This window comes from Nerophis lumbriciformis, linkage group LG37, assembly GCF_033978685.3.
Source record: "Nerophis lumbriciformis linkage group LG37, RoL_Nlum_v2.1, whole genome shotgun sequence".
In the NCBI taxonomy this organism is placed as follows: Eukaryota; Metazoa; Chordata; class Actinopteri; order Syngnathiformes; family Syngnathidae; genus Nerophis; species Nerophis lumbriciformis.
In genome coordinates, this window is record NC_084584.2 from 4,175,001 (window position 1) to 4,192,500 (window position 17,500).

General features: G+C 39.3%; 1 protein-coding gene across 3 annotated transcripts in view; it reads left to right on the plus strand.

Annotated features, from left to right (window-relative positions):
- Positions 1-10,850, plus strand: part of uspl1 (ubiquitin specific peptidase like 1) — a 32,956-nt gene extending 22,106 nt beyond the window's left edge. For all 3 annotated transcript variants that reach the window (XM_072912552.1, XM_072912553.1, XM_061930940.2), the window contains exons 7-9: positions 723-848; positions 928-1,088; positions 8,674-10,850. In XM_072912552.1, coding sequence (XP_072768653.1) covers positions 723-848; positions 928-1,088; positions 8,674-10,553 — 2,167 coding nt within the window. In that variant the 3' untranslated portion in view covers positions 10,554-10,850. The remainder of the gene's footprint in view (positions 1-722; positions 849-927; positions 1,089-8,673) is intronic.
- Positions 10,851-17,500: the final 6,650 nt, after the last annotated feature.

Sequence of the window (17,500 nt, forward strand, 5' to 3'; positions counted from 1 at the left end):
CTGTGAAATAGTAATCCGTGTGCGGATGGAGAGATTGCGTCTTTTCATGAACCGGATCCCTGTCGCTTAGTAGGAGCCATTTTGTGGTCTTTACAGATGTAAACACACAAAGGAAATGAAACGTACGGTAATATCCGCGCGCTTTTTCTTCTTCTACGCGGGCGGGTGGTTGCTTACAGTAGAAGAAGAAGCGCTTCCTGTTCTATGGGGGCGGGTGCTTACCTTGGCGGTTGCTTGCGTAGAAGAAGAAGCACTTCCTCTTCTACGGGGAAAAAAGATGGCGGCTGTTTACCGTAGTTGCGAGACCGAAACTTTATGAAAATGAATCTTAATATTAATCCATATATAAAGCGCACCGGGTTATAAGCCGCACTGTCAGCTTTTGAGTAAATTTGTGGTTTTTAGGTGCGGCTAATAGTGCGGAAAATACGGTATTTGTTTGAGATGGTCATGACTGCCCCAAGTGGTGGGACGGTGTATTACAACTGTGTTTGAGATGGTCATGACTGCCCCAAGTGGTGGGACGGTGTATTACAACTGTGTTTGAGATGGTCATGACTGCCCCAAGTGGTGGGAAGGTGTATTACAACTGTGTTTGAGATGGTCATGACTACCCCAAGTGGTGGAAAGGTGTATTACAACTGAGTATGAAACTTGATGGTTAGTCCTCAGGACGTGTCATTGTGATGGACAGTCAATTGAAAGCATTTCCACTTTCCCAGAGTCACCAAGACGCTCGCCACCTTCACCAAGATCCTGCCCGACTGGCACCCGCTCCACGCCAGCCACTTGGCGCCGTGCAACGTGTGCCAGGCCATGAACCAGAGGCGGAGCATGAGGCTGGAGAGGTGAGTGACACCTGTCAGGTCCCCGGGTGACGTGCCCCCGCCTGAGCCGCTCTGCCTCCCTCCTCCTCCCCTCCCACAGTTTGTCTGCGGTGTTGGCGCTGCACTTTGTGGAGGGTCTGGCCCACGGCGACGTCACCCAACTGGCCTTCACCTTCAAGGGGCGGAGCCACGCGGTCACGGCGGTGGTGCAGTACGACCAGCACGCCAAGCACTTTGTCTCGTGGACGCGCAGGCCTGATGGTAGGTGGCGCTCTTCCTGCCTTTTATGGAATATTCAATGCATCACAGGTGTCCAAAGTGGCCCCGGGGGGCCTTTGAAGCCCGTGGCTAAGTTTTTTATGGCATGCTAGCTTTATTTTATTTTATTTTTTAGCTAATTTTACAGGTACACACCTCCAGAGTCTAATATTTTAGATTAGATTAGATTTATTGGTCCCCTTGGGGAAATTCATTGTCACTGCTGTACATTTAAACACTAGACATTACACATCACACAAAAAAAAAAAAAATAATAATAATAATAAAAAGACATCATACATGACTAACACACATTTACAGGCTTGTCAGACAGGTAGTAGATAGCATGATACCCATTAGCATGCTAACGTAAGTATGCTAGTTTTTTTTTGTGTGCAAATTGTGCAGGTATAAACCTTCAGCGTCGAATATTTTAGATAGCATGGTACCCATTAGCATGCTAGCTTTTTTTGTAGCTAATTGCATACACCTCAGTAATATTTTGGTACTTGACGCATGTTACTGTTGGCATTTTAGCATGCTAACGTTAGTATGCTAGTTTTTTTTTTGCAATTTCTGCAGGTATAAAACTTCATCGTCGAATATATAAGATAGCATGATACCCATTAGCATGCTAGCTTATTTTTTTCAGCCAATTTCATACACCTCCGCCTTTTTTTTTGGTACTTGACGCATGTTACTGTTAGCATTTTAGCATGCTAACGTTAGTATGTTGTTGTTTTTTAGCTCATTTTGCAGGTATACACCTAGCTTTTTTTTTTTTTAGCCAATTTCATACACCGCAGCCTTTTTTTTGGTACTTGATGCACGTTACACTTGGCATTTTAGCATGCTAACGTTAGTATGCTGTTTGTTTTTTATAGCAAGTTTTGCAGGTACAAACCTCAGCGTCGAATATTTTAAAAGGCATGATACCCATTAGCATGCTAAAGTTAGTATGCTGTTGTTTTTTTTAGCTCATTTTGCAGGTATAAACCTTCAGCGTCGAATTTTTTAGATAGCATGATCTCCATTAGCATGCTAATGTTAGCATGCTAGCTTTTTTTAGCCAATTTCATATACCTTAGCCTTTTTTTTGATACTTGATGCATGTTACACTTGGCATTTTAGCATGCTAACATTATCAATCAATCAATCAATCTTTATTTATATAGCCCTAAATCACAAGTGTCTCAAAGGGCTGCACAAGCCACAACGACATCCTCGGTACAAAGCCCACATAGTATGCTAGTTGTTTTTTTGGCAATTTTTGCAGGTATAAACCTTCAGTGTCAAATATTTTAGATAGCATGATACCCATTAGCATGCTAAGGTTAGTATGCAGGCTAATTGCATACACCTCAGTCATATTTTGGTACTTGACGCATGTTACTGTTGGCATTTTAGCATGCTAACGTTAGTATGCTAGTTGGTTTTTTTTTGCAATTTCTGCAGGTATAAAACTTCATCGTCGAATATATAAGATAGCATGATACCCATTAGCATGCTAGCTTATTCTTTTTAGCCAATTTCATACACCTCAGCCTTTTTTTTTGGTACTTGATGCATGTTACTGTTGGCATTTTAGCATGCTAACATTGGTATGCTAGTTTTTTTTGTGGCTAATTTTGCAAGTATAACCTCGGTGTCGAATATTTTAAAAAGCATGATACCCATTAGCATGCTAAGGTTAGTATGCTAGCCTTTTTTTTAGCTAATTGCATACACCTCAGTCATAATTTGGTACTTGACGCATGTTACTGTTGGCATTTTAGCATGCTAACGTTAGTATGTTGTTGTTTTTTAGCTCATTTTGCAGGTATACACCTAGCTTTTTTTTTTTTTTTAGCCAATTTCATATACCTCAGCCTTTTTTTTGGTACTTGATGCATGTTACACTTGGCATTTTAGCATGCTAACGTTAGTATGCTGTTTGTTTTTTATAGCAAGTTTTGCAGGTACAAACCTCAGCGTCGAATATTTTAAAAGGCATGATACCCATTAGCATGCTAAGGTTAGTATGCTGTTGTTTTTTTTAGCTCATTTTGCAGGTATAAACCTTCAGCGTCGAATATTTTAGATAGCATGAACCCCTTTAGCATGCTAGCTTTTTTTTAGCCAATTTCATATACCTTAGCCTTTTTTTTTATACTTGATGCATGTTACACTTGGCATTTTAGCATGCTAACATTAGTATGCTAGTTGGTTTTTTTTGGTGATTTTTGCAGGTATAAACCTTCAGTGTCAAATATTTTAGATAGCATGATACCCATTAGCATGCTAAGGTTAGTATGCAGGCTAATTGCATACACCTCAGTCATATTTTGGTACTTGACGCATGTTACTGTTGGCATTTTAGCATGCTAACGTTTGTATGCTTTTTTTTTTTTTTTTAGCAAATTTTGCAGGTATAAACCTTCAGTATCGAATATTTTAAAAGGCATGATACCCATTAGCATGCTAAGGTTAGTATGCTAGCTTTTTTTTTAGCTAATTGCAAACACCTCAGTCATATTTTTGTACTTGACTCATGTTACAGTTGGCATTTTAGCATGCTAACCTTAGTATGCTATTTTTTTTAGCTCATTTTGCAGGTATACACCTTCAGCGTCGAATATTTTAGATAGCATGCTAGCTTTTTTTTTCTTTTTTTTTTAGCCAATTTCATACACCTCAGCCTTTTTTTTTGGTACTTGATGCATGTTACACTTTGCATTTTAGCATGCTAACATTAGTATGCTAGTTTTTTTTGGCTAATTTTGCAGGTATAAACCTTCAGCGTCGAATATTTTACATAGCATGATACCCCTTTAGCATGCTATGGTTAGTATGCTAGCTAATTGCATACACCTCAGTCATATTTTGGTACTTGACGTATGTTACTGTTGGCATTTTAGCATGCTAACGTTAGTATGCTATTTTTTTTTTTGCTCATTTTGCAGGTATAAACCTAGCTTATTTTTTTTTTTAGCCAATTTCATACCTTTTATTTGGTACTTGATGCATGTTACACTTGGCATTTTAGCATGCTAACATTAGTATGCTGTTTGTTTTTTATAGCAAGTTTTGCAGGTACAAACCTCAGCGTCAAATATTTTAAAAGGCATGATACCCATTAGCATGCTAAGGTTAGTATGCTGTTGGTTTTTTTTAGCTCATTTTGCAGGTATAAACCTTCAGCGTCGAATATTTTAGATAGCATGAACCCCATTAGCATGCTAGCTTTTTTTTAGCCAATTTCATATACCTTAGCCTTTTTTTTTATACTTGATGCATGTTACACTTGGCATTTTAGCATGCTAACATTAGTATGCTAGTTGGGTTTTTTGGTGATTTTTGCAGGTATAAACCTTCAGTGTCAAATATTTTAGATAGCATGATACCCATTAGCATGCTAAGGTTAGTATGCAGGCTAATTGCATACACCTCAGTCATATTTTGGTACTTGACGCATGTTACTGTTGGCATTTTAGCATGCTAACGTTAGTATGCTAGTTTGTTTTGCAATTTCTGCAGGTATAAAACTTCGTCGAATATATAAGATAGCATGATACCCATTAGCATGCTAGCTTATTCTTTTTAGCCAATTTCATACACCTCAGCCTTTTTTTTTGGTACTTGATGCATGTTACTGTTGGCATTTTAGCATGCTAACATTGGTATGCTAGTTTTTTTTTTTGGCAAATTTTGCAAGTATAACCTCGGTGTCGAATATTTTAAAAAGCATGATACCCATTAGCATGCTAAGGTTAGTATGCTAGCCTTTTTTTTTTTAGTTAATTGCATACACCTCAGTCATAATTTGGTACTTGACGCATGTTACTGTTGGCATTTTAGCATGCTAACGTTAGTATGTTGTTGTTTTTTAGCTCATTTTGCAGGTATACACCTAGCTTTTTTTTTTTTTTAGCCAATTTCATACACCTCAGCCTTTTTTTTGGTACTTGATGCATGTTACACTTGGCATTTTAGCATGCTAACGTTAGTATGCTGTTTGTTTTTTATAGCAAGTTTTGCAGGTACAAACCTCAGCGTCAAATATTTTAAAAGGCATGATACCCATTAGCATGCTAAGGTTGGTATGCTGTTGTTTTTTTTTAGCTCATTTTGCAGGTATAAACCTTCAGCGTCGAATATTTTAGATAGCATGAACCCCATTAGCATGCTAGCTTTTTTTTAGCCAATTTCATATACCTTAGCCTTTTTTTTTATACTTGATGCATGTTACACTTGGCATTTTAGCATGCTAACATTAGTATGCTAGTTGGTTTTTTTTGGTGATTTTTGCAGGTATAAACCTTCAGTGTCAAATATTTTAGATAGCATGATACCCATTAGCATGCTAAGGTTAGTATGCAGGCTAATTGCATACACCTCAGTCATATTTTGGTACTTGACGCATGTTACTGTTGGCATTTTAGCATGCTAACGTTTGTATGCTTTTTTTTTTTTTTAGCAAATTTTGCAGGTGTAAACCTTCAGTATCGAATATTTTAAAAGGCATGATACCCATTAGCATGCTAAGGTTAGTATGCTAGCTTTTTTTTTTAGCTAATTGCATACACCTCAGTCATATTTTTGTACTTGACGCATGTTACAGTTGGCATTTTAGCATGCTAACCTTAGTATGCTATTTTTTTTAGCTCATTTTGCAGGTATACACCTTCAGCGTCGAATATTTTAGATAGCATGCTAGCCTTTTTTTTTTTTTTTTTTGCCAATTTCATACACCTCAGCCTTTTTTTTGGTACTTCATGCATGTTACACTTTGCATTTTAGCATGCTATCATTAGTATGCTAGTTTTTTTTTGGCTAATTTTGCAGGTATAAACCTTCAGCGTCGAATATTTTACATAGCATGATACCCCTTTAGCATGCTATGGTTAGTATGCTAGCTAATTGCATACACCTCAGTCATATTTTGGTACTTGACGTATGTTACTGTTGGCATTTTAGCATGCTAACGTTAGTATGCTATTTTTTTTTTTGCTCATTTTGCAGGTATAAACCTAGCTTATTATTATTTTTAGCCAATTTCATACCTTTTATTTGGTACTTGATGCATGTTACACTTGGCATTTTAGCATGCTAACGTTAGTATGCTGTTTGTTTTTTATAGCAAGTTTTGCAGGTACAAACCTCAGCGTCAAATATTTTAAAAGGCATGATACCCATTAGCATGCTAAAGTTAGTATGCTGTTGTTTTTTTTAGCTCATTTTGCAGGTATAAACCTTCAGCGTCGAATATTTTAGATAGCATGAACCCCATTAGCATGCTAGCTTTTTTTTAGGCAATTTCATATACCTTAGCCTTTTTTTTTATACTTGATGCATGTTACACTTGGCATTTTAGCATGCTAACATTAGTATGCTAGTTGGGTTTTTTTTGTGATTTTTGCAGGTATAAACCTTCAGTGTCAAATATTTTAGATAGCATGATACCCATTAGCATGCTAAGGTTAGTATGCAGGCTAATTGCATACACCTCAGTCATATTTTGGTACTTGACGCATGTTACTGTTGGCATTTTAGCATGCTAACGTTTGTATGCTTTTTTTTTTTTTTTTGCAAATTTTGCAGGTATAAACCTTCAGTATCGAATATTTTAAAAGGCATGATACCCATTAGCATGCTAAGGTTAGTATGCTAGCTTTTTTTTTAGCTAATTGCATACACCTCAGTCATATTTTTGTACTTGACGCATTTTACAGTTGGCATTTTAGCATGCTAACCTTAGTATGCTATTTTTTTAGCTCATTTTGCAGGTATACACCTTCAGCGTCGAATATTTTAGATAGCATGCTAGCTTTTTTTTTTTTTTTTTTAGCCAATTTCATACACCTCAGCCTTTTTTTTTGGTACTTGATGCATGTTACACTTTGCATTTTAGCATGCTAACATTAGTATGCTAGTTTTTTTTGGCTAATTTTGCAGGTATAAACCTTCAGCGTCGAATATTTTACATAGCATGATACCCCTTTAGCGTGCTATGGTTAGTATGCTAGCTAATTGCATACACCTCAGTCATATTTTGGTACTTGACGCATGTTACAGTTGGCATTTTAGCATGCTAACCTTAGTATGCTATTTTTTTAGCTCATTTTGCAGGTATAAACCTTCAGCATCGAATATTTTAGATAGCATGATACCCCTTTAGCGTGCTATGGTTAGTATGCTAGCTAATTGCATACACCTCAGTCATATTTTGGTACTTGACGCATGTTACAGTTGGCATTTTAGCATGCTAACCTTAGTATGCTATTTTTTTAGCTCATTTTGCAGGTATAAACCTTCAGCATCGAATATTTTAGATAGCATGATACCCCTTTAGCGTGCTATGGTTAGTATGCTAGCTAATTGCATACACCTCAGTCATATTTTGGTACTTGACGCATGTTACAGTTGGCATTTTAGCATGCTAACGTTAGTATGCTATTTTTTTTTTTGCTCATTTTGCAGGTATAAACCTAGCTTATTTTTTTTTTTAGCCAATTTCATACCTTTTATTTGGTACTTGATGCATGTTACACTTGGCATTTTAGCATGCTAACATTAGCATGCTAGATTTTTTTTTTGTAGGTATACACAAGTCATATTTTGTTACTTGATGCATGCTAACAATAGCAGGCAAAAATTTGAGAAAATGTTTTAAGGTACACATCTCAGTGTATTATATTTTAGTACTTGACACGTGTTACAGGTAGCATTTTAGTACACTAACATTAGCATGCTAGATTTTTAAAACTAATTTAGCAGGTATAAAACTCAGTGTGAAATATTTTGTTACTTGATGAATGATACCTTTCAGCATGTTAACATTTGTTTTGGGTTTTTTTTAGCAAATTTTGTAGGTACACACCAAGTCATGTTTTGGTATTTGATACAATGAGCATTTTAGCATGCTAACATTAGCATTGCAGTTTTTTAAAGCTAGTCTATCAGGTACATACCTCAGTGTCATATATTTTGGTATTTCACTAAAGCTAACTGGTTGGTGTTATTGTTAGCACGCTAACATTAGTTTTTCCAGCTAATTTTGTAGGGTTACACCTCAGTCCTATTTTGTAGCTAATGTCAGGCGGCTAGCATTTTCAACGAGTTTACCAGGTACACACTTTTGGTACTTGACGACGCACGTTACAGTTAGCATTTTAGCGTGCTAGATTTTTTTATTTTTTTTTACTAATTTAACGTTAGCATGCTAATGTTGTAGGGTTACACCTCTATTTTGGTGTTAATGTTAGCAGGCTAGCATTTTCAACAAGTTTATCAGCGTAATATATTTTGGTACTTGACGCACGTTAGTTAGCATTTTAGCGTTTGTAACTAATTTAGCAAGTGTATGTTTTGGCATGTCGCTAATGTTAACTGTAAGCACGCTATTGTTAGCATAGCACTGTTAGCATGCTACCGTTTCTTTTTAGCTTATTTTGCTTATATTTTTTTGTTGACGCGATCAGGCCAAGGACATTGTATTTTCAGTTGTCAGTTTGGGCACCCCCGGTATACAGGGTTCAAGACTTGTTTCCATGGCAACCATGTTGCTAGGATATGTTGCGACGCACTCAAACAGGGCCGCTTCTTTCAGGGTCCTGGCTGGAGTCGGACGACCTGAAGCATCCGCACTGCGGCGTCCACCCGACGCTCCGTGTTCCCGCTCAGGAGATCCACATGGTCTTCTGGGAGGCGGCGGCGGACCACCCGGAGCCCGCCGCCTGTTCCCCGTCCAGCACGTCGCTGCTGTCCCCGCCGCCCGACGAGGTGGACCTGGCCATGAACTCCACCATGCTGCTGGACACCTTGGAGGGTCTGTTGGAGGATGAGATCACGCTCACGCTGACGGAGGTCAACGAGGATCCGGAGACCGATCCTACAGCTGCGGACCTGGCGCCAGATAGCTCCGCCCTCTTATCGGAGGAAGCGGCGCCTCAGAGCGCGGCCGATGCCGCTCAACCTTCTCCCGAGAAAGCGCTGAAAAGAACCTGGAGACTCTTCAAACAGGAAGTTCCCGTTTCCCCGCCTGTCTCGTCCAGCGACAGCAGGCCACCGACTTCGCAGCAGGATCCTCGCTCGTCGTTGCTGTCCCCGCCGCTTGACGAGGTGTTGGACGAGGTGGACCTTTCCATGGGCTCCACCACGCTGCTGGACACCTTGGAGGGTCTGTTGGAGGATGAGATCACGCTCACGCTGACGGAGGTCAACGAGGATCCGCAGACCGATCCTCCAGCTGCGGACCCTGCGCCAGATAGCTCCGCCCTCTTATCAGAGGAAGCGGCTCCTCAGAGCGCGGCCGATGCCGCTCAACCTTCTCCCGAGAAAGCGCCGAAAAGAAGCCGGAGACTCTTCAAACAGGAAGTTCCCGTTTCCCCGCCCTCACAGGTAGTGAACGCCGCCCCTGCACCGGAGCAGAGGGCGTCGCCTGTCTCGTCCAGCGACAGCAGGCCACCGACTTCGCAGCAGGATCCTCGCTCGTCGTTGCTGTCCCCGCCGCTTGACGAGGTGTTGGACGAGGTGGACCTTTCCATGGGCTCCACCACGCTGCTGGACACCTTGGAGGGCCTGTTAGAGGATGAGATCACGCTCACGCTGACGGAGGTCAACGAGGATCCGCAGACCGATCCTCCAGCTGCGGACCCTGCGCCAGATAGCTCCGCCCTCTTATCAGAGGAAGCGGCTCCTCAGAGCGCGGCCGATGCCGCTCAACCTTCTCCCGAGAAAGCGCCGAAAAGAAGCCGGAGACTCGTTTCCCCGCCCTCACAGGAAGTGAACGCCGCCCCTGCACCGGAGCAGAGGGCGTCGCCTGTCTCGTCCAGCGACAGCAGGCCGCCGTCTTGGCAGCAGGATCCTCGCTGCTCCTACCTGCTCAGCAAGCACTTCAACCCGACCACTCGTCTCCAACACGGACCTCAGGCTCCGCCCCTCGTGCAGAAAGCGCCGCTGTGCACCCAAGACAGTGGCGACCTCCTGTTGAAGGCCGCCGAGAGGTTCGGTGCGTTCGGGCAGCACGCTCAAGCTCAAGCTCCGCCCGCGCCGAGCCTTCACGAAGACCACCGGAAGTTTCCCGTGGACACGACGACGCTGCGCTACCAACTCTGCAAGAAGCTGAAGGCCAAGAAGAAGAAGCTGGCCAAGCTCAACCGGGCATTGTGTCGCCAGGGCGCCGCCTTGCCCCAGCCCGACAGCACCCGCCTCTGCTCGCCCGGCGCCGGTGCCGGTGCCGTCACCTCCAGCACCTACGACGACGACAGCTTCCTCTCCAAGCTGCTCTCGCCGCACAACCGGTCGCCCGACAGCTCGGGTTTCCTCCACACGCCCGCCGGCCACCAAGACGGCGGCGGGGAGCCCGCAGACGTGACTTCTCACCAAGAAAACTTCCTGGACGAGTTCCTGGCGGCGTCCGCTCAACCGATGCCCCAGGTGGCGGAGGAGGTGCTGCGCGACCTGGAGCTCTTCTGTGGACAAGGGTAACCTAGCAACCACACCCTCTACATATTTTTTGTCTTTACAGTGCATAGAAAAATCCATCCATCCATCCATTTTCTACCGCTTATTCCCTTTGGGGTCGCGGTGGGCGCTGGAGCCTATCTCAGCTACAACCGGGCGGAAGGCGGGGTACACCCTGGACAAGTCGCCACCTCATCGCAGGGCCAACACAGATAGACAGACAACATTCACACTCACATCCACACACTAGGGACCATTTAGTGTTGCCAATCAACCTACAATTCCCATATATTCCCATTAATTTCCATCAATTCCCATATATTCCCATTAATTTCCATTCATTCCCATATATTCCCATCAATTCCCATATATTCCCATTAATTCCCATATATTCCCATATATTCCCATAAATTCCCATATATCCCCATTAATTCCCATATAATTCCAGTAGTTCCCATATATTCCCATATATCCCCATTAATTCCCATATAATTCCAGTAGTTCCCATATATTCCCATTAATTCCCATATATTCCCATATATCCCCATCAATTCCCATATATTCCCATTAATTTCCATTCATTCCCATATATTCCCATATATCCCCATCAATTCCCATATATTCCCATTAATTTCCATTCATTCCCATCAATTCCCATTAATTCCCATATATTCCCATTAATTCCCATACATCCCCATCAATTCCCATATATTCCCATTAATTTCCATTCATTCCCATTAATTTCCATTCATTCCCATATATTCCCATATATTCCCATTAATTCCCATATATTCCCATCAATTCCCATATATTCCCATTAATTTCCATTCATTCCCATTCATTCCCATATATTCCCATCAATTCCCATATATTCCCATTAATTCCCATATATTCCCATTAATTTCCATTCATTCCCATATATTCCCATCAATTCCCATATATTCCCATTAATTCCCATTATTTCCCATATATTCCCAATAAATTCCCATATATTCCCATTAATTCCCATATATTCCCATAAATTCCCATATATCCCCATTAATTCCCATATAATTCCAGTAATTCCCATATATTCCCATATATCCCCATCAATTCCCATATATTCCCATTAATTCCCATATATTCCCATAAATTCCCATTAATTCCCATTAATTCCCATATATTCCCATATATCCCCATCAATTCCATATATTCCCATTAATTTCCATTCATTCCCATATATTCCCATCAATTCCCATTAATTCCCATATATTCCCATTAATTTCCATTCATTCCCATATATTCCCATCAATTCCCATTAATTCCCATATATTCCCAATAAATTACCATATATTCCCATTAATTCCCATAAATTCCCATATATCCCCATTAATTCCCATATAATTCCAGTAGTTCCCATATATTCCCATATATCCCCATCAATTCCCATATATTCCCATTAATTTCCATTTATTCCCATAAATTCCCATTAATTCCCATATATTCCCATATATTCCAATATATCCCCATCAATTCCCATATATTTCCATTCATTCCCATATATTCCCATCAATTCCCATTAATTCCCATATTTTCCCATTAATTTCCATTCATTCCCATATATTCCCATCAATTCCCATATATTCCCATTAATTCCCATATATTCCCATTATTTCCCATATATTCCCAATAAATTCCCTTATATTCCCATTAATTCCCATATATTCCCATAAATTCCCATATATTCCCATATATCCCCATTAATTCCCATATAATTCCAGTAATTCCCATATATTCCCATATATCCCCATCAATTCCCATATATTCCCATTAATTTCCATATATTCCCATCAATTCCCATTAATTCCCATATATTCCCATATATCCCCATATATTCCCATTAATTCCCATATATCCCCATCAATTCCCATATATTCCCATTAATTTCCATTCATTCCCATATATTCCCATCAATTCCCATATATTCCCATTAATTCCCATATATTCCCATTAATTCCCATCAATTCCCATATATTCCCATTAATTCCCATATATTCCCATTAATTCCCATATATTCCCATATATCCCCATTAATTCCCATATAATTCCAGTAGTTCCCATATATTCCCATATATTCCCATATATCCCCATCAATTCCCATATATCCCCATCAATTCCCATATATTCCCATATATTCCCATAAATTCCCATCAATTCCCATTAATTCCCATATATTCCCATTAATTCCCATATATCCCCATATATTCCAATTAATTCCCATATATTCCCATTAATTGACAAATAATGGGAATATATGGGAATTGATGGGAATATATGGGAATGAATGGAAATTAATGGGAATTGTAGGTTGATTGGCAACACTAAATGGTCCCTAGTGTGTGGATGTGAGTGTGAATGTTGTCTGTCTATCTGTGTTGGCCCTGCGATGAGGTGGCGACTTGTCCAGGGTGTACCCCGCCTTCCGCCCGATTGTAGCTGAGATAGGCTCCAGCGACCCCAAAGGGAATAAGCGGTAGAAAATGGATGGATGGAAATACATTATTTATTTATAAATGTTTCTTAGTGCAAGCGGGCCCCTGAGGACCGCCATGTGGCCCTCCAATAAAAAGCACTTAGACACCCTGCAATAGAGAGAATACATTTGACTTTTGTTTCATTTTCCCCTCTCGTGTTGACTTGCTACTAAATAAATGTTTCCACTTTGTGTTTATTTCAATAAACATTTCTTCTCGTTGTACATGAAGTTGATATTTCTGTATTTTACTACTTTAGCCGTGTGATCAAAAGTAGCTTTTAATAAAAGATGTGTTTAAAAATACATGTTTGGGGTGGTCATCTTGACTTCCTCACAGTCTGGTGGGTTGGTGTAGAACCAACAACCTGGTCCTGAAGATCGACAAGACCAAGGAGATCATGGTCGACTTCAGGAAGCACCAGTCCAGCCACACCCCCGCTCTTCATCACCGGCACAGCAGTGGAGACGGTAAGCAGCACCAAGTTCCCGGAGGTGCAGATAACTGACAATATGACCTGGTCCCCTCAGCAGTGCCACGTTCTACAGAGGCACTATAGAGTCTGGACTGGAGCCTGCAGGGCCTCAGACTGGAAGTCTCTCCAGAGAGTGGTGAGGACGGCAGAAAAGATAATCAGGACTCCTCTTCCTCCTAAAAGGTATCAGTTAAGTAACAAAATATTTTACGCTGAGGGCGGGACAAAATATGGCAAAAAGCCGCTGCCTGACCAGGGCTCAGAAAATCTCCCACCCCCACCAAGGACTGTTTTCACTGCTGGACTCTCTAGACTAGTTCCGTGGCAGAACCTCTAGGTTCTGAAACAGCTTCTTCCCTCAGGCCGTAAGACTCTTGAACGCATCATAATTATCCCCTCAACTCCCCCCAAAATCAATTAAGTGTCTGGAATATAAGGACAATATAACATACATCCATAAACCTGGATGCACATGCAATTTTATTTCATAACATTGGCAAAATTGCTAGCATAGGACGCTAGCATGATAACATGGGTAAAATTAGCATACTTCTAAGATGGCGCCAAGTGTCAAAATCCATGATTTTTAGGTTTTCATTTAATAAAATTGGCAAAATTGCTAGCATAAGACGTTAGCATGATAACATGGGTAAAATTAGCATACTTCTAAGATGGCGCCAAGTGTCACTCCTTGATTTTTAGGTTTTCATTGAGTAAAATTGCTAGCATAAGACGTTAGCATGATAACATGAGTAAAGTTAGCATACTTCTAAGATTGCGCCAAGTGTCAAAATCCATGATATTTAGGTTTTCATTTAGCAAAATTGCTAGCATAAGACGTTAGCATGATAACGCGGGTAAAATTAGCATACTTCTAAGATGGCGCCAAGTACCAAAATCCATGATCTTTAGGTTTTCTTTTAATAAAATTGGCAAAATTGCTAGCATAAGACGTTAGCATGATAACATGGGTAAAATTAGCATACTTCTAAGATGGCGCCAAGTGTCAAAATCCATGATTTTTAGGTTTTCATTTAATAAAATTGGCAAAATTGCTAGCATAAGACGTTAGCATGATAACATGGGTAAAATTAGCATACTTCTAAGATGGCGCCAAGTGTCACTCCTTGATTTTTAGGTTTTCATTGAGTAAAATTGCTAGCATAAGACGTTAGCATGATAACATGAGTAAAGTTAGCATACTTCTAAGATTGCGCCAAGTGTCAAAATCCATGATATTTAGGTTTTCATTTAGCAAAAATGCTAGCATAAGACGTTAGCATGATAACGCGGGTAAAGTTAGCATACTTCTAAGATGGCGCCAAGTGTCAAAATCCATGATTTTTAGGTTTTCATTTAATAAAATTGGCAAAATTGCTAGCATAAGACGTTAGCATGATAACATGGGTAAAATTAGCATACTTCTAAGATGGCGCCAAGTGTCAAAATCCATGATTTTTAGGTTTTCATTTAATAAAATTGCTAGTACAAAACGTCATAACACTGGAAATGTTAGCATACTTCTAAGATGGCGCCAAGTACCAAAATCCTTGATTTCTAGGTTTTGGTTGAATAAAATTGGCAAAATTGCTAGCATAAGACGTTAGCATGATAACATGGGTAAAATTAGCATACTTCTAAGATGGCGCCAAGTACCAAAATCCATGATCTTTAGGTTTTCTTTTAATAAAATTGGCAAAATTGCTAGCATAAGACGTTAGCATGATAACATGGGTAAAATTAGCATACTTCTATGATGGTGCCAAGTACCAAAATCCATGATTTTTAGGTTTTCTTTTAATAAAATTGGCAAAATTGCTAGCATAAGACGTTAGCATGATAACATGGGTAAAATTAGCATACTTCTAAGATGGCGCCAAGTGTCAAAATCCATGATTTTTAGGTTTTCATTTAATAAAATTGGTAAAATTGCTAGTACAAAATGTCATGATAACACTGGAAATGTTAGCATACTTCTAAGATGGTGCCAAGTACCAAAATCCTTGATTTCTAGGTTTTGGTTGAATAAAATTGGCAAAATTGCTAGCATAAGACGTTAGCATGATAACATGGGTAAAGTTAGCATACTTCTAAGATGGCGCCAAGTGTCAAAATCCATGATTTTTAGGTTTTCATTTAATAAAATTGGCAAAATTGCTAGCATAAGACGTTAGCATGATAACATGGGTAAAATTAGCATACTTCTAAGATGGCGCCAAGTGTCACAATCCTTGATTTTTAGGTTTTCATTTAGTAAAATTGCTAGCATAAGACGTTAGAAGTATGCTAACTTTACTCATGTTATCATGCTAACGTCTTATGCTAGCAATTTTGCCAATTTTATTATATGAAAACCTAAATATGGATTTTGACACTTGATGCCATCTTAGAAGTATGCTAACATTTCCAGTGTTATGACGTTTTGTACTAGCAATTTTGCTAATTTTACTAAATGAAAACCTAAAAATCATGGATTTTGATTGTTAGCGCAATCTTAGAAGTATGCTAACTTTACTCATGTTATCATGCTAAGATTGCGCTAACAATCAAAATCCATGATTTTTAGGTTTTCATTTAGTAAAATTAGCAAAATTGCTAGTACAAAACGTCATAACACTGGAAATGTTAGCACACTTCTAAGATGGCGCCAAGTGTCAAAATCCATGATTTTTAGGTTTTCATTTAGTAAAATTCCTAGCATAAGACGTTAGCATGATAACATGAGTAAAGTTAGCATACTTCTAAGATGGCGTCAAGTACCAAAATCCATGATTTTTAGGTTTTCTTTTAATAAAATTGGTAAAATTGCTAGTACAAAACGTCATGATAACACTGGAAATGTTAGCATACTTCTAAGATGGCGCCAAGTACCAAAATCCATGATTTTTAGGTTTTCTTTTAATAAAATTGGCAAAATTGCTAGCATAAGACGTTAGCATGATAACATGGGTAAAACTAGCATACTTCTAAGATGGCGCCAAGTGTCAAAATCCATGATTTTTAGGTTTTCATTTAGTAAAATTGCTAGCATAAGACGTTAGCATGATAACATAAGTAAAGTTAGCATACTTCTAAGATTGCGCCAACTATCAAAATCCATGATTTGTAGGTTTTCATTTAGTAAAATTCCTAGCATAAGACGTTAGCATGATAACATGAGTAAAGTTAGTATACTTCTAAGATGGCGCCAAGTGTCAAAATCCATGATTTTTAGGTTTTCATTTAGTAAAATTGCCAGCATAAGACATTAGCATGATAACATAAGTAAAGTTATCATACTTCTAAGATTGCGCCAACTATCAAAATCCATGATTTGTAGGTTTTCATTTAGTAAAATTCCTAGCATAAGACGTTAGCATGATTACATGAGTAAAGTTAGCATACTTCTAAGATGGCGCCAAGTGTCAAAATCCATGATTTTTAGGTTTTCATTTAGTAAAATTGCTAGCATAAGACGTTAGCATGATAACATGAGTAAAGTTAGCATACTTCTAAGATGGCGCCAAGTGTCAAAATCCATGATTTTTAGGTTTTCATTTAGTAAAATTGCTAGCATAAGACATTAGCATGATAACATAAGTAAAGTTAGCATACTTCTAGGATTGCGCCAACTATCAAAATCCATGATTTGTATGTTTTCATTTAGTAAAATTCCTAGCATAAGACGTTAGCATGATAACATGAGTAAAGTTAGCATACTTCTAAGATGGCGCCAAGTGTCAAAATCCATGATTTTTAGGTTTTCATTTAGTAAAATTGCTAGCATAAGACGTTAGCATGATAACATGAGTAAAGTTAGCATACTTCTAAAATGGCGCCAAGTGTCAAAATCCATGATTTTTAGGTTTTCATTTAGTAAAATTGCTAGCATAAGACGTTAGCATGATAACATGAGTAAAGTTAGCATACTTCTAAAATGGCGCCAACTGTCAAAATCCATGATTTTTAGGTTTTCATTTAGTAAAATTGCTAGCATAAGACGT